Source organism: Convolutriloba macropyga, chromosome 6 (assembly GCF_964194025.1).
Source record: "Convolutriloba macropyga chromosome 6, txConMacr16.3, whole genome shotgun sequence".
Classification (NCBI taxonomy): Eukaryota; Metazoa; Xenacoelomorpha; order Acoela; family Convolutidae; genus Convolutriloba; species Convolutriloba macropyga.
This window is the reverse complement of record NC_134473.1, coordinates 66,826,485-66,849,761: the sequence shown is the minus strand read 5'-3', so window position 1 is coordinate 66,849,761 and position 23,277 is coordinate 66,826,485. Positions and strand designations below refer to the sequence as shown.

Below are 23,277 nucleotides of genomic sequence, written 5' to 3'. Positions count from 1 at the left end.
TTTTGCGCTTTTCTTTTAGAAGATTTTTTCACTTCTCAAGTGACTTTTTACGCTTTCGTTCTTCATTTTTGAGTGATCTCTATTGCTCTCACTCCGAAGTAAAGCTCGTTGCTAATATAAAGTCGGTTGCAGCATAGCAGAAAGGGTCTGATAGCTGAGTGGTTGGTGCATGTGGTTATGGATCCGGAGGTCAGTGGTTCGAATCCCGGCGGGGTCAAAAGTTTTTTTTACCCGCCCGTCGTTCGAGAGCAGTTCTTCAGGCATTAGACGGTTTATTTTTTAATTCTCAAATTTTAATTTGTTTGAAGCAACATTTTAAACAAAGCCAGCAAATTGCCAAAAAATAGCCAGCTCTGACCCTTGATGCAAATCGGGATATGAACAGAAGAAGAATTCGACATTTTCAGCTGACAAAAATGTTTCAAATTGGTGTGGTGTACAGTTTAAGCTAGGTTACCAAAATATACTGAATTCGGCTTCTAAATCGAAAGCCATTAAGAATAAAATTAATGCAAGCTAGCAATCGCTCTGATGAACCTTGATAACCTAATATACTGAAACTTAATTACCGGGTTTCATCGGTTTATCCCAATTCTATTGATTTTGAGCTTGACCCAATTCATTATAATGCTTTATTGTTAAAAATGAATTCTAAACTCCATTTAGTTGAAACATTGAGTGGGTAAGTTAGAAGTCAAACGTGAAGGTCGGGACTTATGTAAACCGAAAAACAAAATTAAAAGGTAAAACGAGTTATAAAAGGAGCGCCTTAATAATAGCCGTTAAAATGCCGACTGAGACTATTAAACATTACTCGCTGCTATTCGAAGACTAATTGCTCCGAAAATGTTTTGCCTCCACTTCGAATAAAAAGAGGACTTGAGATTGTCGAAAACAGCCACCATTTACGTATTGACAGACATGGTTGTAGAAAGAAGTTTTGTTAAACAGGAAGATATTGATGTTATAAGTTTACTTCGAAGTCTCAAACTAGTGACAAGAGTTTCGTGAACCTTGGTCCGTAAATTAATATTTGATTTCTTTAAAAAAAGATGAACTCAGCAAAACTATAGGACAATAAGCTTAATACTAAAAACAAACACTCTTATCTTTAATTCACTGTGTCCTGATGCCCTGGATACATCCAGTTTCTTTGGACTTGCAAAGAGTTCACATTTCGACGCCGACAAACCTTACCAAGGAAACAGTCATTAATTTTTCGAGGAAAGCAGCTGGCCAATGCCCGAAGGAGACATATGGTGTGACAATGAAAAATCTAAACCAGAGAGCTTCTTAACTGGTTTACACTGCCGCTTGACATCAGGGAGAAAATGGTTAAATGCCTTACAAATTTTCAATTTTCCTCTGAAATTCTAAGTCACTTTGTACTAATAATCTGGTCTCAATTCATCCCGTTTTTCATGACTTCGAACGTATTCATTGCATTGCTCAAAGATAATCGAAATAGAAGTTGGCAAGGTAAATTAAAGTTTGTGACGCGAATTAAAACAAAATGTAGTCGGAAGACTCTGGAAATGATTCAATTCCGAAGTTTAACTCAATTAAGGCTCAGCAGGTTACTCACTGCATTGAAAGTTATAGTAATCCATTGAAATATTACTACATTAAAAACAACACTTGAAAGCATAACATTTTGTTATATTAAAAAGAGGTTGAAAAAATTACAATAAGCTTTAATAAATTTCTTCTAATTCTTATTGAGATGTGACTCAAAAACTGACAAGTATTGGCAGAGCGTTAAGTATCCCTCTGTGGACGAGGTCGACACTTTCTTATAGACAAGAGGAAAAAAACAAAAAGAGAACGCAGGAAAACGAAAATAAAAGGGGAGAAACTATGCAGAAAGATCTCCATACATTGAAAAATAGAAATTTGCTTTCAATCCAATCAACAGCAATCAGCTTTTTTTTAAAAAAATAATGAAGAACATCTCTAAATCACAAAATACTAGCCGGAAAGTAAAAATAAAACCCTATGAGCAATTGATAGATGCGAAAATTGCTTAATAGTCATTTAATGCAACCCACGATAGCTATGATTGTTATCGCTACCTGGTTTGTAATCTCCATCTTTTTCCTAAAATGACTTCACCGATCAATCGAGATTATCAACAGCTAAAATCTGAGAGTGAGAACTTTAATATATGGCATCACCCCATCATAATCAACGCTACCTGAGTTGTGCACTGTGCATCGTATTTCTCTTGGAACACTTGAATGACGACAGTATTTCCCTCTTGTCTCGCTTTGTTCACTTGGTCCAGCAACTGTTCACAAGTGACGGTCTCTCTTTTTACTCTCTCACTCAGCAGTTTCAAGCTATTGGTTGAATAACCAGCCTTAAACAAGCGCTATAATGCAGCCTCCAATTTTTGGGAGATCCATTCAGATATAGGAATTTAACGTCTCGCGATCAACCTGGTCTGAGCCGAAGAGTAACTCCCCAACTTAGGCATTCTTACTCATCCTTATAGCATCTTGAAAATTGGAACCTTTCCGACGATATCCGAAGATATACGCCATTGTAAAAAATTCGGCAAGGTTAAACAAATTAGTTTTATTAGCCTGACAAAAATTTTTAACACGAAACTTTGTAATCCAGGACAACTCAAACAGCTGACACGCTAGGATGAACCACGTTGACTGTCAACGATCCGCGCTCCAGTGGGGAAAAACTAACACTTCAGTCTAAACTGCACAAACGGTATAATGGGAACCTGAGGTTTCAAGAAACACCAATCCAGTGATCTTGAAACTTCCAACAATGGATATCAATCTAGACCTCGCAAACAAACATAAACCGACAAATGTCGGAAGAATTGCTCTTGAAAGATAGGCGAGGCAATTTAATTCATGGTCTTTAGTCTAGATTAATTTTTCTTTATGGGTGCAAAAAAAAAACTTTGCCCCACCTGGATTTGACCCACAGACCTTTCCATCTATGGCCACCTGCACTAACCACTGCGCTACGAGTCACTTACTTTTGCTTTGCTGCAACCGATTTTATATTAGCAACTTCGGAGCACTAGAGATCACTCAAAAATGATAAACGAAAGCGTGAAAAAGTCACTTGAGAAGTCAAAGAATGTTCTAGAAGAAAAGCGCAAAATTGTCAAGCAAAAAATTTGCATAAAAAAGACACATACGTTTACAATAATTGCTATTAACATCGTTCAAGAGCAATTAACAAGGTCTGAGCTGGCTCGTATCTCCCTCGCAGAGGTATTGTACTTTACTCTTATACCATATTGACAAATATGGAAACCAAATCTTCACGAGCCAAGATAAAACAAAATATTACCTGAGTTGCTAAAGTATTGAAAGACATCCGCCACGTGTTGAAAACTTCGGTAAAGCCGTAAAAATTGACTTTCTAAGCCTGACAAAAAGGCGAAAAAACCATATTTTTATTGCATGAACTGGACACTAGAATTAAACTTTGGCTGTCAACGGTAGCCTTCCTGTTCGAAAAAAAAATTAACACTTGAGGAAATTACACAAAAGCAGAATCCAACACCAGAAAAATATGCAGCGACAAAATTGCGTCACAAGACGGACGAATATGCAATAATGAGTAAAAGGTTTCTGAAAGAAGATAAATGCCTCAATTGGCTCGCTATTTTGTCTATGCTCAAAAGTATGACCACGAAAACAAAGGACCATCAATGCACTCGATACCAGACTGCGTTCGCTGCAAAACTGTTTCAATTTTCGATAGACTCAATGGTCGATAGAAACGATCATGTCCAAAATACGAACACTGATCAATGTACTCACATTACCAGTGCACTGAAGGTCGTAACTATCACGCAGAGTTTTTTCCAAGAAGGAATCTTTGATTTCCACAGCAAGTTCAATTCTCTTCTCCAGATTAGAACACACTTCGCTTTGAGAATTATCACCTGATCTCGGGAGTCTTGTTAGCGATTTTTCCCAAACTGTAGGTTGCCTTTTCTGTATAAAATAGCGGAGTGTATTATATCCGCTCATTTCTAAGGTCCTGTTCTGAACTGAACAAAGGTATCTCGGCGCTGGTTTAACAAACTTAAGTCACTGCTACTGAAAAAATAGTGCTTTCTGTCCGAAAATTGGAATGGGAGAGTCGATAGGATTTTTTGGACGAAAGAAAAGTTTCCAATAGAATCTATGTCTACATGAGAGCTAAGTCTGGCAAACATTTTGAGTTCTTTTCATTGAAGTGAAAAGACCTTCACGTAAAATCTAACTTTACAATCACACAACCATCTTAACCTGCAGACAAACCGAGCTGGAAAACAAAATTTGCATACGCTTTGACTCAAGACAACCAAATTATGTCAAGAAAGAAAGAAGAACGTTTCTGAATAGTGCGCAAAATTGCGGCATAGCACAAAAATCTGACTTTTTCCGCAGAACTCTGTTAGGAGAAAGATTATATGTACTTAAGTTTAGGTGATAAGTAAGCTTCTAGTCAGCTTGAATGGCAAAAAATTCTGTTAAAGTCATGTTTCGAAAATTTCTTACATAACAAAATTTTCAAGTCGTCATGATCACCAAAAAATACATTTGGACAAGCATAGCTAACAAATTCGGACCCCCCCCCATTGAAAGATTGGAACAACAGCAACAGCGCAGTTAGTAGACTTTAGGCACCCCAAACAACAAACCTGGACTTGACTTAACTTACACCAGTTGTGCACTGTTGCTCGTAGTTGTTGCTCAGCATTTTCTCAAGAAACGAATCGCCTGAACTCCTAGCGTTCTTGATTCTCTCTTCCAACTTCGCGCAGTCATCGCTTACACTCCTGATTGTTCTCTTGGTCGCCTTAAAAATCTCAAATCTTGCCTAAATCCTTCTGAGAACTTTTGGACAGACAGTAGAAAATTATAATCAATTTTCTGAGAGCCTGGCCGGAGCTGAATCTTGGGACGACTCGGAGAAGCAAGCAATAATGGCCTACTATGTTTCGTCAAAAATACAAAAAAAATCCAGCTTTAGTTGTCAGAAAAATTCAAGTAAACGAAGGAGAAGGACAACTAGATGACTTGTTGGAGCTTCATCAAGTCTACTTTTCTTTAGTACTTTTGTCAGCAAGCAATTATTTATAAGGAAACAGCTACACAAATGCTCATTTTTATCTCATCAAAGCTCTTTAAATCTCATTGGAATCAATAGCGAAAAAAACTTGAAATAAAATACCATCGAACGTAACTTTGGGCTCAATTCCAAGCTTTTGGATTGGTTAGATCATGGAAGTTGGTTACTGATATTGCCTCGGTGTGGCTCGTTTAAAATACCCGTCGATGACTGAAAATTTTTCTTAACAAGGTAAATTCTCCAAGGGCAAAAACTGAAAGAAAAATTTCACGACCAGAATTTGTGAAATAAAGATGAATGTTGGAAGCTTTCAGCGACAACGTAAACATCGGAAGAAAGAAAAATTATGCCAAAACACGGTTTCAAGTGTTTTGATGGACAAAAATGCTTGAGTAAATGATAACGAATAAAAGGTGCCATGGTAATGGTGACAGTGCCAAGTAAATGAAACCTACAGCTATTAAAGGTATCAGCTAGCACATCAGTTTCATCAAATCGGAGCCACTAACAGCTATCTCGAAACTCTTCAAGGTATGAATATACACAGTTCAACATCAGTAGAGCCAACCAAACATTTCAAAACAGGCGATTTAGTTTCACTGTGAGTACAAAAATTGTTAAAGCCAAGAGGCAACCAAATGGACATCACGACACAAACAAACCAAACATAACCAAACAAAACATATTCAGATATGGACTCACATTACTCTTGCACTTAAGCTCATAGCTTTCCACTAGCATTTTTTCCAGGAATGTGTCTCCCATATCTCTCACAGTCTCAATTCTCTTCTCCAGTAGTGAACAGTCATCCGACTGCTGACGCCTGGTTCGTCCATGCTCGTTTCCCGCTAGTCTCTTGACCTGTTTATGTTGCTCAGTCTTGTTAGTTGAAATATCTTAGAACTTTTGCTATGAAAAAACTTCATCGTACACAAAGACGCTGTCTAAAGATAATAATATGCCATGAAATCAGCAATTAGCAATCCAAGATTCATCAGTGACGGAAACACCAGTTTGACAGAAGTTTTTTGGCGAAAAACGCAAAATTTTACCATTGTAAAACGCTACTCCTATAACTTGTAATCCTAATTTATGCAAGTCTGTTGGTAGGCAGAATGTTCCGACAAACGTAACAAGATTGACAAAAAATCTTAGAGAAGTACTTTTTTATATTTATTTATCGATAGAGGATTCCAATCAATTTTTCGGAGCAGTTTTAAATAAAGTTTCAAATCTAAGAAATTAAGCTCAAAATTATACATATATTCTTTAGCAAAAAAAAAAAAAATATCAGTGTTTTCTTCTCAATAGCAAACGGATTAATCAAACTCGATAAAACTGAGAAACAATTCTAGATATCTGTAAAAAATATGTAAAATTTTAAGTAACTTATTAAGTTACAATGAAGCAAATTCACAATACAACTTGCCAGATCTCAAAATTTTATCCCGCTATAAAAAATTCTTATTGTTCTGCTTAAAATGTTCACTATCAAATACTGATTTTCTTTCAAAAAAGATATAATTTTCATGTCAGGGTTTTGGAGAAAACTAACAAAAGGAGATTATTTAAAATTTCTTTTTTTTAAAAAAAGATTTTGTCTTCTTATTTTTTATTTAAAGAATCCACATCTTGGAAAAATTTGCTCGGTCTTTGCTTAAACTTCTAATGGGCTAAAACATCGCTGAACACATCAAAATGAAGAGACATGAAGAAAAACAAGGTTGCAATGTCTTTTCTCTGATTCAATTAATTTTCTTTAGTTTTTCAGAAAATTTCTTGCAAAACTTTGAAATGCAATGGGAATCATTTGTGGAAAGCTACACGAATCTTCTCTGTCATTGCAACTCCCTCCCTCATCATTGAGATATTTTCACTGTTCCAAAAATTTTTTGCCAATTTTTTCAAGTACTCCTGTTCTCGACATGAATAAAAATCGATACAATTTTAAAATGAAAATTGTAATTATTTTTAGGAGCAGCTATTTTTCTTCACAATATGTAAACAAAAAAATCTTTCATTAAAAAAGACGGCCTCACAATCTTATTCTATTCCATTATGAAAAAAGCTGGACAAAGTTTAGCTGACAAAAGTTGACCTCCGAAAAAAAACTTACAGATGATGATAGCCATTTTCAATATAAATACTACCTTCCCTAAATTTTTTAAAATGATCGTATTCGACTAATCCTATTACATGAAATTCAAACATTCTCTGGTAAGCATCTTCGAGAGAACCTACACAAAGTTTATCAAAACTTTATGGAAAAACACCATGTTTATAAAATTTATAAGATTTCTTCAGAACAAAATTCAGAATATGCTGTTCAGGGATTGCCACCTACGATATGATTGATAGAAAGATTTGAGGGTTGGAGCGGTAGCACAAAAAATTGCATAAAAATACTTAAACTTCGTTTAACAGCAATTAAATACAGCAGCAACTATATTGAACGTAATTAAAGATAATAAAGAAGCGAGAAACTCAGTTCAGCTCAGACCAGGCCCAGAAATTTACAACAGTTGAATAGAACAGAAGTGCAAGAGACAATCGCATTATTTCAAATCATATTTTTAAACATCATTGTAGCTTATAAAACATCACACTCTGTTGATTACAATCATCGTTTTCTGATTACATATTTCGACTTTTAAAAATTTGGGCTTTTTATGATTAGCAACTTACAGATTATGACTAATTTATGTCTAACTAATAATTAGCAAATTAGATTAAAGACCAGTTAAAACCTCAGAATTATCAATTTGATATCATGTTTTTGTTCTATTATGAAATTTAGAAATTAACACAATCTTTCTACCATCACGTCTGCGGGTTCTGCCTAATTTCGCCCCTATTCATTCAAACCCAATTTTTAACATCGTATCTTTTTTCACCTCTATACAGAGTCACCCCCCAAACTTTTCACCTCAAAACACTTAACCCGAACCTTAAATTTTTACTATTAATTCCTGAACTCTTTACCCAGCTTTACATATACCTTATCTTGAACTTTATTGAGCCGATTATAAAAAGAAAAAAATATGAGTCACCTAAAAGAGGGGTAAAAAAATCGGGTGGAATTATAGGGTGTGACAGTAAGGGGTGAAAAGCTGTACAGTAGAAGTTGGCGAAAAAACTGGACGCATTTTACTTTTGAAATTTGGACATCTTTATAATTCAGATTTTATCATTACAGTAAGGACTGACCTGTTTGCAGTGAGCATCGTAGTTCTGTTTGACAGCTTTCACAATCGGATCTTGAAGGTTGTTCTGGTTTAGTTCCAAGTATTCGTTCCAGTCGATGCAGTTCTGTTCCATGTTGTTCTAAACAGTCAATTTAAACTAATTTCTAATCCCTGAAACAAAAAACCATGTTTCTCTTCATGCAGAACTTACTAAGAGACCCAGCCATGTACTCAGGAATTACATGTAAAGTTTGTTCAAATTTTTTCAAATTCGAAAATCAATATCCATTTTCAACCGCTCATACACCGATTTCAGTTCCAGTTATCTCAAAGATAACTATTTGATTATTAAATAATCTTACGTTCCAGTAAATTTGGATTGATTCTACAATATCAAATTGTAACGATGATTATTCAAGGATTATCTTCGAATACACTTCATCCAATGCAAAAACTAATCTTAAAAAATCAATTCATAATATCAAAATTATCGAGAGTCTTTACATCAAATACGTAGTCCTGTTATAAACAGAGTGATTTTTGAATATGAAAATTTGGAGGCTTGGACTTTTTATCTTATCGTCACAAATTTCAATTTCAACAGGTAATTGCGTAACATTGCAACATATAAGTCTACAACCAGTCGAAAGCTCATAAAGCATCTAGACTTGTAAAGATTTTTCAGCAGTGCTTCTAGTTCATACGAGAAATTCATTACAAAAAAAAACAAATTTTGAATTTTTTAGTATCTTCTGCGATAATTTTGTTCTTAATGAGCTTCAAGCTGCGCAAGCATAATCCTGAGAATTTTGCAAAGCTATCAGGTCAGAAAACATTCAAAACGGAAACAACAAAAGTTGCGTTTGTGGTCAAATTCTGTTCCCTATGACAAGAGACCAACACATGGCTTGATAAATCCAATTTTTATTCCGGATTTCTAAAGCCCAATTTATCTACAAAAAATGCTTTGACATTTCAAAGCTTTTAACTGAAAGAGAGCTAGCATCGCTGATACTCACCAGAGGAAATATCAACATTTTTTTGAGACCTGAATTTTCAGCGTTTCAAAAATTGTAAAATTTACCAAGGAAACGATTATATATCCAATTTTTGAATAAAAGTTTGCCGAATTGCATTGACATGACGAGCAGAACACTTATTTGGTTTGTTAAATACAAATGGAAACCATAAAAAGTGTAGGCAAAAACTTCAAAAGTTAAAACTTTATTATTAATCGGGAAGTGATGATCAATTTCTGAACAATGGTAAGATCAAACATTTATGCATACAAAAAGGGAGACTGCTTATTCTTTCATATATGAGAATAAAAGAGCATTTCAAAAAGCAACCGTGAGGGCTTAATTTTCATTCAACTTAAGGCATTTTATATTGCCACTAATTTTCAACGTTTTTTAGGAAAAAGCCGACTCAAAAAATTTAGTTTTGTTTTGGATAAAAACAAAAAATTAAAATAACTATAGGAATTTGCCTGCAACAGCTCTGACGGGAAATTGAAAAAATGCAGTAAATAGTTTAAAGCCTTTTACTACCGACATTTTGCTTCTATTCCACTAGTCACTACCCCAGTGTCATTTTGATTTTAGAGTTGATTTTCTATTAATTCTATAATTTTTACGTCTTTCTGGAGATTTTACGTCCAATTTAATTTTAAATATGCTAATGTGATTGGTTGCTTTCTTCTCTCCAAAAAGCATGTAATTAATCATTGCAGGCGCTTATGAAGAACTTGTCAGCTTTATAATTCTCTGCCAGGCGATTACACATTTTTTTTTCGATCCCGTCTTTTCAAAATATCTTATTATTGAGAAAAAGAAGATTGGTCAACGATTGTTGAGGATATAAATCGGTAAGAAAAACTGACCTATAAGCAATTTGGATGGAAATTGTGAAAAACGGGCAAAAGTTGGAGGTCTTTAACATTTGTTGTTGCTTAGCATAACAACACTTCGGTAATGTTCAATATTCTATGGTGAAAATTTGCTTTTATCAAAGAAAAATCTGAAAACCCAGAAAGGATTCCCATTCGGATTGCCGTTTTTTTTCTGTCTTAATTGAACCACGAATGGCTAAAGCTACAGAAATTTAATAAGTGTTTTTTCGGCAGCAGATTTTGAAAAATGTTTACAATTAAATAGGAAGTGACTGACATAAAAAGAAAGTTAAGATTAGAAAGTTCATTGCATAATGAAACGAAATGAGCGCAGTTCGTATTCGCGGCATGATGGCGCCTTTTTCGTTATCGTCTTTTTGCTGATTTCCAATTTTTGAAGACTTTTTGTGGTCAACGCATAGTGTCTACATAGTGATACTATTAGTTGCCTGATTCAGATTGCCTTCTTCAGCTCACTTGATTTGGAGGTTACATTTTCATTCAAAAGAAACTTTAACAGAAAACCTTTTCAAATAATAAAAACGATTGTCTGAGGCAAACAACATAATCAAATTCGCCTTAAGACAACACAAAAATCAGCCAAAACTTCTCTACATATTTTACATTCAACGCTTAATTTTCGATCATTAGTTTTTTGTGATGCTGCCATTTCAATATGCTTCTGTAGCTATCTTCCTATAATATGTCTTAATCCCAAAATGTCATTACGAAAGTCAGATGTTATATGTTGTCAACCTGTTTCTAGTGCTTTAGCAGATTTCGTGCTTTTACTTTAAATCAATTCTGTCTTGGTATTGTCCTTATTCAGCACTTCTTTAACTTCAATTGACCTGATCAATGAGTTGTTATTAAGACGGTAGGATTTATGTTAAGGTCAAGGTCAGAGATGCGAAAGCAGAGATACCCGAACTTTCTTGTCTATTTTCTCTTTGTTTACAACAGGACAACGCTGAGCAGGATGCTCTCTAGCTCAAAACTGCAATTACATCACCTAATTTTTTATCCTACAATACAGATAAACAAGAAACTTTCGTTTTATCTCGTAATCTATTGCCGATGGCGATCTTGCAAGAATACTACAAGTCTGGTAAAATTCAGCACCATCTTGCAAGCTTCTTGCAAGATAGCCGTCGGATATGCAAGAATCTTACAAGATATGCGTCTGTAGTTCAAGTTAAGAGTAGTAAACTGAAACCTTAAATTTTCATTAAAGAGCTGAGTGATTTTTCCAGAAGCAGAGTTTACTATGAGCCGGATAGCAACCTAAAAGGCTGGGTCTCGTTCAAATGGACAAGCTTGATACTTCTAAGGCTATCAACTTTTCCCTTAAGTTTTAGAATTTACAACGCGAAGTCATTTCGTTCATTCACACAGAAACTGCCCAATAGATGAGCGGATTCAGATCTTGCAAGATGATCAACAACTTGGAAGATCTATGCATTCCAGTAAAAGATTTCTTGCAAGATTTTTAAATCTTTTCATACTCGGGTGTTCAACTGTATGACGACTAAGCCGAAATTGAGAAATAAGTTAGCAGCTTCCCAGAAGTATCAAAAAAGTCCTTCCCTAAATGCTTGGAAGCAAACCTGGGCAGCTCTACGCTTTCTACTCTCCGAGGGGAACAACCGGTCACATGCGGCAAAGAACTCATTCAAGCTCAATTCGAATTCGTTTTGGATCGTTTTCACATTCAGTGTTCCATCCTGCTTAAATTCCCGACAGCTAGACTCTAGGGTTACTTGGTCTTTTCCGTCGTTATCCGATACCTACGCAAAAAAAATTGAAGGTCAAATGACGCAAAAAATGACCGAAGTCGCAAGAAAAGAGCACCGCTGTGTTGTTCACAAAAACTGGGAATTGGGCTATAGAAGGGGGACTTAATAAACGGGCCATTGAGAAAAGCCCACTGTTCAACTTGATGAAAATCCGCAGCGATTATTATTATTATTATTATTATTATTATCACGGCGGTACCACTCATTTTTTTTATGAAATCTGTTTAATTTGCTAAAACCTAGCAACTCCGAAAGCTAGACTTTTCTGGATAGTTTTAGAAATGTATTTGGCAAATAAACCTCAAACGCAACCTACAATGATTCGAAAAACGCTTATGAATGCGTTCTTTCATTCTCTTCAAAAGGCCGCGATAATCCGCCCAGGTTTGCAAGACTTAACTTTTGCACTACTATGGCAAACCTCGCGACGCTTTCGTTTGTTCACGCTTTGTTCACACTGTGCCAAAAAGTTCATCAGGGACATTTGAAGGTTGTTCTCGATTACGTCTCGCTCCAATTTGCCATTGGCTTTAAAATTTTGACACAGGGAGTCAAAGGTTATCTCTGCTTCGGGACCCGACTAAAATATGGGAGTTGACTCATTAAAAATCGATGAAAATGGCTATTATGTTAAAAGCAACAAACGCAAAATAAATAAAATATCGGGACTTTTTCTGTTTGCGAACCCCAGCTTAGTGAGGGCATATTATTTGCGACGAGCTCTATTAAAAGCAGAAGCTATATTAATACATTTTGATTTGCTACATAACTGAATGCATTTTGCATGGGGGGGGGGGGGGGTAACGTATTGAGGGGGAATAACGGAAAAGATCAAGAAAAATCATTTCAGCCCAAAAAAAGCCACCAACCCTTCAACAATATCAAAAATATTCAATTATATCGATATCGTTTCTCAGCTCAAACAGAACCAATGGCAAAAAAACTTTCCAAAATCCTCAACGATTAATGGCGCCATCGAACAATTTATCTCCGACCCGTTCGCTTCCAAGCATTAAAACAAGCATAATTCGAAAATAGCAGCCAACGAAAAACCCTGAAACCTGTTCACGCCTGGAACGTTTGTTCGCGGTTTGTTCACATTGACCGAGGAATTCGAACACAGACATTTGAAGGTTATCTTGGATCAAATCTCGTTGGAATGTCCCCGTGTTCTTGTAATCAGCACACAATGATTCGAATGAGACCGTTTTTTCTTCTTGCTGAAACAAGCCTGTTTGAATCTTTGGCATGCTATGTTTATTTTTTCTTCAGCGTCTTAAGACCAAGAACTTAGCACTTGTTCTATCATAATAATCGCTTCTGTATTTAAAGCCACGGTTAGCCCAAAATGTACGCCCAATGGACCAAAAATGCACGCCAAAAAACCCTGGTTTACTTCCAAGCAGAGTTTAATTCCCTTTATTTTCTAAAAAAACTTATTTTGCTTTGTCATCGAGAACCTGAACATTACGCCGCGCTCTCTTGCTGTGCATCGCATTTTGAGATGAATTCGATCACAGACATGCCAAGAGTATCTTTGATCAGTTGACCTTGAATGTTGTAAGTCTTCTTGTACTCTTTGCAGAGGTCATCAAAGGTCACGACTTGGTTCGATGCACTGTCCTGCAATACCGAAACTATCACATTTCATTGAAGCTAATTTCAGGTCACCAAAACGGGAAGATTGAGAAACAAGTTTCCTTGAAAAGCGAGCGTGCCCAAGGATTGCTACCAAGCTTAATATTTACAAAAATAGATGCAAGAAAAATTTAGTATCGATCAGGCACAACCAACGTTGGTAAGATCCCGCTTGCTTCGTTTCTGTGCAGCCTGGCACTGCGAAATGAAATCAATCACGCTCATTTTGAGTTGTTCTTCAATAATTTGACCTTGGAAGATTTTGGTGCGTTGGTACTCCTCACATACACTTTCGAATGTGACTTGTTCGGTTGACCCTTCCTATAAAAACTTGCATGGTTAAAGCATTTTAAAAAAATCAAGTTGGAAGACATTCCCCTTACAAAGTCTGAAGTACCGCTGCTCATAAAAAGAAAAAACTTGACAAATTGGACAAAATCCACGCTTGACGCAGTATATCGATAGCAATACATCGAGAAATACTCTCCGGAATTTGCGATTTCCGGCCGTAATACGGTATCTCAGAAATCTTAAAACGTCATTAATGCAGTACCGTAGGAAACTTTACAACGATTTAGTACCATTGTTTCCCTAGGACTTATCCGTAGTAGGCCTTGCCAAATTTTCTAAGTTTTGCCAACTTTGGGGGGGGGGGCTAAATAATCATATCCCATCTCTCTTTTATGCCTTGCGGTATTACCGACTATAGTTTTCCGAACCTTGGCGATAAAGCTGCAAGCCTAAAGCGTGCCCATTATTTGCTTCCAAGGCATTTGAGTCTATCATGCTAACAGATTATTTCCATAAAAACCTGCAAAGCTAGTCGCCTATTTCGTTTTGAAGCAGTTGAGCACTGGGAGATAAACTCAAGCACGCTCATTTTTAGTTGTTCTTCGATAAGTTGGCCTTGAATGTTCTTAGTTCGTCTGTACTCGTCGCATACGCTCTCGAAAGTCATCTCGCTATTTGAGCCACCCTAGAAAAAGTTTACATTTATCAATAATTGACGTTTTTTCCGATCATAGCTAACATATAAATATAAGATGCATAATCAACGGCGTATGACCAGTATGCAAATATTAAATGTCCAGTTCAGAAATCAATTACTCGGATCAAAAAGATTTTGCCTCCAACTGCCCCCCCCCCTTGATTAACACTATCTTTCTCTAAGCACGTGTAAACAAATCAATGCGTGTTGCATTGATAAATTGCTTGATTTTGTTTGATTCGCAGAATTTTTAGATAGAGCATCGTTGATCGCGAAAGCATTCAATGTTGAGTCCCTGGAAAACGCCGAGTACAGTTTTGAATTTTCCGAGCCTAACCACCCTAGCTGCTTCCAAGCATTGACTATTAATAAAAAAAGAGTCGAAAATTTGGATCTACTCTGTCCCCGAAACAGAAAAGAACCAAAAAATCAATTCATTCTTTTCTCTTCATGTGGTCTACCTCTCGCCTTCTGCGACTATTTCCCGACAAAGGGCATCGCTGTATAAACTGGGCAACAGTCAATTGTAATTGCTGTTTAAGCTGATCCGAATCCAAATCTCCGGTCGTTCTGAACTTTCTGCAGGCCTCTTCAAATGTCATTTTGTTGTCATCATTACCGCTCTGTCCAAAAAATTGTCCAATCAAAATTCAAAACCAAAACAGCCCTTGAACTGTATTACGCATTTTTTCAAGCCCATAAATCAATTGACTTACGCAACCTTGGAAACCGAACAATTACGATTGACATTTTGGGTCCTTCCCAGTATGCACCCCCCCCCCCCCCCCCAACGTAGTGGCCCATATAAGGTAACCCCCCCCCCCCAAATAATGGCAAACATACCATATTGTAAGGGGTTATAATTTCGTTGGGCTATAATGGGAAGGACCCAATATTTTTACACCTCTAAAATCGTTATCTATTGAATGTCGTGCCTCTGGTAAGTTGTAAGTCGCTAAAAGGCGCTTTGGGTTCGCTAAAGGACATATTCTCGAAATTGTTCACGTGGTTGAGGGACGGAAACAGCTTCGGGAACCCTTAACAACTATTAACGACGACCCTACGATTACACCTGGCCCCAGTTTTGCTTCCAAGCGTTGATGACTCAATTATTACATCATAACTATTTAGTTAGTTAACAACTCCTAGTCCTAACCAGGTCCCTCTTCCTTCGTTTACCATTGGCATTCAACGGACATTGTTGAATAAAAGCGGCGATTGTGAGTTGCAATTGTTGCAATACTTGATCTGAGTCGAAGTTTCCGGTCGAGCGAAATTGTTCACAAACACTCTCAAATGTCACTTTGGAGTCAACACCATTCGCGGACGAATCCTGTCAATTAACCCTCTTTTTTTATTTAAGGTATAAAAAAAATTGGATCTGTTTGGTAAACAGAAACATTAGGTTTCATCGGAACACTTAATTTACAGACTTACGACATTATTCATTTTAAAATCAGTTGATTTAACAATGTGAGCAATGTATTAATATTTAAACTATCCATTAATGAATTAGAAAAAAAACTACAACATTTGCTGTAGTTATTATTTGTTAATTCATTTATCTATTCATTTGCCTCACGAGCCCAAAAAATTGGATCAGAATTTAGCTTGTCGCCGCTTTCACGAACCAAGGTAAAAAAATATTTACTATCGGTTGCCGAAACCAAAGCGAGAGCTGCCCCGATTGCTACCAATTTTGGAACCCATTTATACCAACTAACACTACTGCCCGCAGCTCTTCTTCCCCTTTTCGGACATCTTTGGATAAAATCGATGACGTCAAGACCAATCAGCGCAAGCTTATTAGTCTCAATATTTCCCGTCTTCTGATAATTGTCACAAATCGACTCAAAACTTCCATCATCCCTGTTTTCATCGCCGTTATCGCCAGTAGACTAAAATTTAACACTTTTAAATGACTGGCCAGAGTTCGTTCGTCCATTAAAGCTTCGTTTAAAAATAGGTATAAATTTTTATCACGCTTGCGCAAAAACAGATTTCACTTCTCAAAGTGAAAAGTTTGTTAGCGGGAGCATGCCAAGGTTTGTTTCCAATATTCCATAGTTTGCTATTATTCCATTATACCCAACTACTTTCAAAGGGTACCCGTCGACCAACCTTAATACCCCTCTTTTGCCTATTCCCGTTAATAGGACACCGACTTATAAACTCAGTTAGATCCATGCCTATTTTGTTCACAGCTGTCACGTCCAGCATCTTCGATTGTCGGTACTTGTTGCAAACTGAGTCGAATGAAACGACCTCTGAATCGTCTTTCCCAGCCTGTTTTGTAAAATGAACACTTTTTCGAAACTTGTAGCGTTTGACGTTCAATTTTTACCGATTGACATTCTACAGTCTGTTACGTACCTTTGGAGGAGCTAAAATAATATCATTATCAAAATTGAAAATGACCTGTATTAAGTGAAAAATTGATAAAGTATAAATACTTTGGTCAGATGATGAAGCATCTGTTCTATGAAAGTTAATATTCACGAGAGAAATTGCTGAAACAATTGCTTAATGAAACAGGGCTCAGACAGTTTGATCGAAAGTGGTGAAACTTTATAAAATTAGGACAGCATATAAATCGAGCAGAAACCAGACGCTATATTCTTTAATGTCCTAAACTGAAACACTTTTAAAATCTTTTCTATAGGTTACGTGACTCTGTTTTAAGTCACAGGGTACTTTTGGCGTTTCTCGATAACATTTTAGTGGTTCGAGACGTTTGAACTAGAATTTCGAAGTGATTTCTGCAGAATCACGTAACCTTGGTTAGAACACGCACTTTGAAAGTTTCAAAATGCCAAAAGTTTATGGCAGTTTAGCTTCTGGTTATGTATAAAAGAACATCTGGCATTCTAACTTTTCGCACTGCAGACTTTTGGCATCTTGAAAGTTAAACAATCTTGTTTTCAATATCGTTTTTGTATCAAAATTAAACATCTGAAACAATTTCTTGAAATAAATAATGATACCGTAGAGGTTACGTGACTCTGATGAAGTCGCGGGAAAAAATCTGGCATTAATTGAGACCCTCGAAGCAGTTCGAGATGTATATCCGATTTTTGAAGCGACTTCATTAGAGTAACGTGGCCTTGCTTGAAACACAAACTTGCAAATTTGAAATCTCTATCTGTATATATTAAAAAGTGGCGGATCCTTTCCGTTCGAACCCCCTCCTCCCCCAGCTTAGTGGGTGCATATTATTTGCACCCTCCAGGCGCACATTCCATATTTTAACATAACGATTTACTATGAAATGACACGTGTTCTGTTACTGGGGGATGCATAACGTACTGGAAGGGGGGCACAAACGGAAAAGATCCAGGAAAAATAGCATTGTAGAATCTGGCATTTGCACGTGCATGTTTCAAGAATGTTATTCTGACACTTCAAACAGAAGGCAGAAAGCAGTGAGAACATGCAAATGATAGGTGAAAGTCACAACCACGTTGACACAGACGTTAAACCCTAAATCAAACGGCTGACCCATGGATACTATACATCAATAGATTGCAACTACAATGAAAAATACACAGAAACAGCAAACAAGAAGTATTTATATTTCGTCTACATTGTCTTTTGATATGCTATCGTAGGGTCAGCGGTTCTTCTTGTAGTTGAAAGGAAAGGGTGACCTTGACCGAAGCAGCCGATTTGATTAAATACTTCGATTACCAAACTAAGATTCTTAAACTACCCACGATTCTCAAAACTAACCGCGATTCCCCAAAGACAAGATTCATAATCTGTCACCGCGAAAAACAACGAGAACAAGCCTGAAACTTACCAAAGACAAGAGTTACAGCTTAGTACTATGATAGCGAGGGTTATTTTATTAACGGAGGGGGGGGGGGTGGCACTGATAGGAAAGGTCTTATAATGCCTACATCAGGTAGGCCCCCAGATTCACAGAGAGAGGGTAGCTGGTTGAAACTCAAGTCAGGGTTCAGTTGCAACAGAGTTGTGATGTCATTGCCTCTGAACTCGCCATGAATCAAGAAGTAGTCACACGCATCAGATACAAATTGGTCACCATCCCCTTTATTGTCCGGGTTGCTGGCACCATTGTGGTCCGTATCGGATATGAGCTGAAATAGCCCAGCTAATCCATACCCTAACCCTTTGAAACCCCCCAGGATTTAAAACACTGATTGCATTGCACTGGCCATGCAATATTACAAATTTTATGAGGTACAAAAATTGAAATTGGCTTGAAGTGTCCCCAACAGAATACATTTTTACGACCCAAAAGGGAAAATCCAGGGGGACAAACTAACTGGATAACCAACAGAGCATTAAAGGGACCGTAAACTGACACTACACAAGTAGCATTTAAAAAAATGACTGAGAGAAAATGAAAGCAATGAATTGAAAGGAGAAATAAAACAAACCAGTTTATCACCAACTTGGTTCTTGAGTACAACAAAAATCACTCGTTCGTCTATGCGCCTCAAACGATACTTCCAACAATCAAAAGTAAGTAATGTGCGCAAATGGCGCCTATACCAAACTAATTCAGAACAGAATCTTAAGGAGTACGGCTGAAATTAGTCAAAAAGAAAGAATCGTGGAGAAATGGTTCTGATCAAATGATTCAATCACAACATATCCATTCAACCTTGAATACGACGACTCGAATTCTTTTTACAGCCCAAAAATGAACGAGACACAAACGGAAACTGCTTAGCGTAGACCCTTTCCTTCCATCTACAGAACCCAAATCTCGCCTGCGATCTCAAGTCTAACCTCAGATTGGGAACCCGATTCTTCTTCACAAAGTTGAGCTAGTTGTCTGAAAGAACTTCGTCCCGGGAACAGACTCTTCAAATCAACAATTTGTTGAGCAGTGAAGTCTTTTTCCTTAGCGTAGTAGCTGCATGCATCTTGGAACACTTTGGACGATGTAGCTTCTCCAGCATTTGCAGACGAACCGTCTCCAGAATTATCCGAAATGAGCTGAAAAGAGACTCTTAAATTAACCAAAATTTCAAGACAACTTCAGATAGCAACTTGGGCTAAAAGCAAGAACAAATATATGAACTGGTTGCAACATTGACAGTCTCTTCAGAAAATGTCAAACTGGACAAAATCAAACAAACTTAGAATAGTGGCAGCGTGACAATAATTTGAAGATCGAACGACTCCAAAATTCAACAAAGATGGCACTATGCAAAACAATTACACAAAACCAATATTTACACCAAAAGATACCCTCCTGATGTTTTCAAATTGACATTACCAAACAAACAAAAGTGGGCGAAAATACCACCGAATTAGAAGCCTTAAACACCAGCAAAGCGATTTCGTGCCTGAGTGGCATTTAAAAAGAAGCAAAACCGAGCCTGCACCAAAAGCAGGTGATAAAAGTTGAAAGAGAACAAGCTAATGTAAATTGTACTTGACAAGAAGCTCTACTTGTTCAACGGATACTTGGATAGAGAAATTAAGCCCCGAGGAGAAAGAAAGAACATGAGAATGGGATATAAGATGCCCGTTCGATATAAGTTCGAGAGCTTAAGGACCAGGTGGTGTAATGGTTAACAAACACACTAAGCTCGCAAGAGGTGCTGGTTCGACTCCAGTACTGGTCCATCTTCAAAGTAGTTGCACCTGCTTAGATCCGCCCAAATCAGGGGACAAATAATACATCCTAACGTCATGAAAACGTGAAGAGACCCGAGAAAATAAAAGTTCACGCATTTTTGAGAAAGCCTTAATGTCGCTTTCCTTTCAACTACTCCCCACATCTCATAAATTGTCGGTCGTTTCATGAAGACATGCACAACCCCAGCTAACCTCATCCTGGGACCCCGATTCCTGCTCACATAGCTTGATCAGACTGTTCAGAGAACTTCCAGGGAAAAGTTTCTTCAGGTCAACGAGCTGCTGCGTGGTAAAATCATCGTTGCTCGAGTAGTAGCTGCATGCCTCTTGAAACACTTTGGAAGAAATGGCATCGCCGTTGCTCGGCCTCGAACCGTCTCCACTAGCATCGGACGTATCAGAAATGAGCTAAAAGCAAACTGTATTGTAGCAATCAATTTCATTGTACAAAAGCAACGTTGTTTCGTTAACAAACTGCGGCCAGTTAGAACAAAATTATAATCGTATCTGATCAGAATCTGTTGACAAAAATTGGATTAAAAAATGTGGAACGTGGAACTTATGGTTCAAAATGAATGGCAAACAACTAAAACAGCCGCACGACACAACTGAACAGATCGATGAAAAACTTCAAACTCAGTGAACGAAACTCAAAAAAGGTCAAAAACAAGGAACATTAGCACCTGGGAACAAAACTGAAGAATCAAACAAAAATTTTTATCAAACATTTCAAAACTTGGGCTAGGAAATTGGGCAAAATCCAGACAAACAATCCAGACGAAGTTGACGAGGAAAGAATGACGAAAGTAACCAAGCTGCTTAGGACGTTAGATCTTCTAGGACGGCTTTATTTTATACACTCCAGTATTTTTCCCGTTCGGCCCTTTCCTTTCAACTACCACGAACAAGCGTTCGATTCCGAGATACCGCAGATCCTCCGATCGTTGCAGATCTCAAAGACCTCGGAATCTTCTGAGATCTCGGATTGCGACGAGATCTGACTATTTAACCCACAAGAACCTATCTCGTCCGTGACTGACATACACGCACACTCCACGATGGACTAACCTCCGACTGTGCGTCACCATTTCTATCTGAACACAGCTGCATAAACTGTTTTAAAGTTTTCTCTGGGTAAACTGTCTTGAGAGCAGAAATGTGCTCAGCTGTGAAGTCGTCAAACTTAGAGTAGTAATTGCAGGCTTCGCTCACTACCTCAGACGTCGAAGCATCGCTGATACCACTGTTGGAGCCATCGCCGCTGATGCGACCAGAATTGTCGGAAATGAGCTGAAAAGCATCGTTTTATCAACAAATTAAAATGTCTGTCAAGTGTGATCAATCTAAGCGGATTCTAAAAAGCAGATATAAAGCAAAGCTTGTCCAAAAAAAGCCAAGAAAATGAATGTACAGACAAGAGTATGGATTTCCAGACCAGCTTCTGATTGAAAAGGCAAAAAGTTGCGATATGCGGAATAAAAGGAAAATAAACAAATTTAATTGACTAAAAGAATTTAACTCAATGGCTGACACTCAACTTGAGTATCCGACAAAAAAATCGAAAAACTCTTGAAAAAAACACCGCACAAGATTATCCACCGCTGATCTCAACCAGACGTAGGAAACAAACAGTCCTACTCTTCAGAACCGAAACGAAAACAAAAGGGGAAAACAAAAGCGTGCAGAAAATAAACCCACGCAACGAACATTCTGTATTGCCATCGCGATTAGCTACAGAACACGCCGAGAACAGTTCTTCAGCGAAAATCGAATGCGGGAAGTTCGATACCCAACTATATTTAAATAGCCAGCGTTATCGGAAAATCAGCTGAGGTGCCCTTTCCTTTCAACCTGAAAAAAAAAAGATTTTGAGCTCATAAGACCATGCAATGCACAAACAAGACATGCATTCAACCTCCACATGTTCTCTAACCCTCTCTCAGTACAGATCTAACCTCGGAACCATCATTTTCAGAACAGAGCTGCGTCAACTGAGTGAAGGATTTTTCTGGGAAGAGTTTATTCAGACTTGTCAATTGAGCAGCTGTGAAATCTTTGTTTGCAACATAGTTCACACAGGCATCTTGGACGACTTTAGAAGAGGAACCATCGCCAGTGGGGTCGATGTCAGAACCATCACCACCACTCGAAGAATCGGAAATTAGCTAAAATACCGAAACATGAACCAACTAACGTCGGATGATTTGTTCCCAAACGACAGACGGAGGCAAATTAATTTAAAGGGGTGTGGCTTATAAAGTTGCTATGGGTGCAAAAAACGACACCACATGGATTCTAACCCCGGACCTCCAGGTTGGCAGTCTGACAACTCAAGAAGTCATAGAATGTTCTAGAACAAACGGTTTCTAGAGCAAAAAGGGGTCAAGCAAAAATGTTGCATAAACAAGAGCAACACGTTTACAATAATTGCTTCAAATGTCTGTCGAGAGCAATTAATGAAAAAACGATCAGCATTGATGTTGGAACTCCAAAAGCATATAAGGGGACTATCTCATTTTTGATTATTGGCAAAATAAATGCGAAATAACTTTCAAACAATATGGACAACAGCATACCAGGACAAATAAAGCACTTGCTAACATCGAACACTATCAATGGACGACCAGAACAACACTGCAGAAGTTTATTTCTATTACACTGAATCGATTTCGAAAATGCGTGAAATATGTGTAGGTTACACATTTTCGTCCTTATCAATCAATAGATCACTAAACCAAAAGACAAATAGAAAGCATAGAGATATACTCGACCGAAACAGTAGCTCTTTGAAACGCGCCCGAACAACCGGATATTTCACCTGAAAACGTGATCACGTTACGATTTTTCACCTCGATCACATCGGTGGGAAAAATCAGAGTGATCTACATCATGTTTGAAAAAAACAATTGAAAAAGTACCTTAACCATAAAACTGTGGATTATGGATTTTTTCAATAACAAACAAGCTCTCCGTTTTCAATTTTATTATTACGAGCATCTTAGAAAGAAGAATATATCGATAGGACAAAATTTCCTCAACAGAAAAACCAACCACGTTTTCAGAGTC

General features: G+C 37.4%; 1 protein-coding gene across 44 annotated transcripts in view; it reads right to left on the bottom strand.

Moving 5' to 3' along the window:
• Window positions 1–23,277, bottom strand: part of LOC142340535 (uncharacterized) — a 181,715-nt gene that overhangs the window by 124,413 nt on the left and 34,025 nt on the right. For 13 of the 44 annotated variants that reach the window (XM_075391112.1, XM_075391114.1, XM_075391119.1 and 10 more), the window contains exons 9-18: window positions 22,167–22,376; window positions 21,280–21,501; window positions 20,404–20,619; window positions 18,495–18,695; window positions 14,419–14,583; window positions 13,764–13,928; window positions 8,305–8,421; window positions 5,800–5,958; window positions 4,687–4,824; window positions 2,195–2,359 (exon numbers count right to left, since the gene is read on the bottom strand). In XM_075391112.1, coding sequence (XP_075247227.1) covers window positions 2,195–2,359; window positions 4,687–4,824; window positions 5,800–5,958; window positions 8,305–8,421; window positions 13,764–13,928; window positions 14,419–14,583; window positions 18,495–18,695; window positions 20,404–20,619; window positions 21,280–21,501; window positions 22,167–22,376 — 1,758 coding nt within the window. Of the gene's footprint in view, window positions 1–2,194; window positions 2,360–3,797; window positions 3,975–4,686; window positions 4,825–5,799; window positions 5,959–8,304; window positions 8,422–13,030; window positions 13,190–13,763; window positions 13,929–14,418; window positions 14,584–16,319; window positions 16,494–18,494; window positions 18,696–20,403; window positions 20,620–21,279; window positions 21,502–22,166; window positions 22,377–23,277 lie in introns of all 44 variants that reach the window. The other 31 variants (XM_075391115.1, XM_075391121.1, XM_075391130.1 and 28 more) reach the window with 9 other exon arrangements.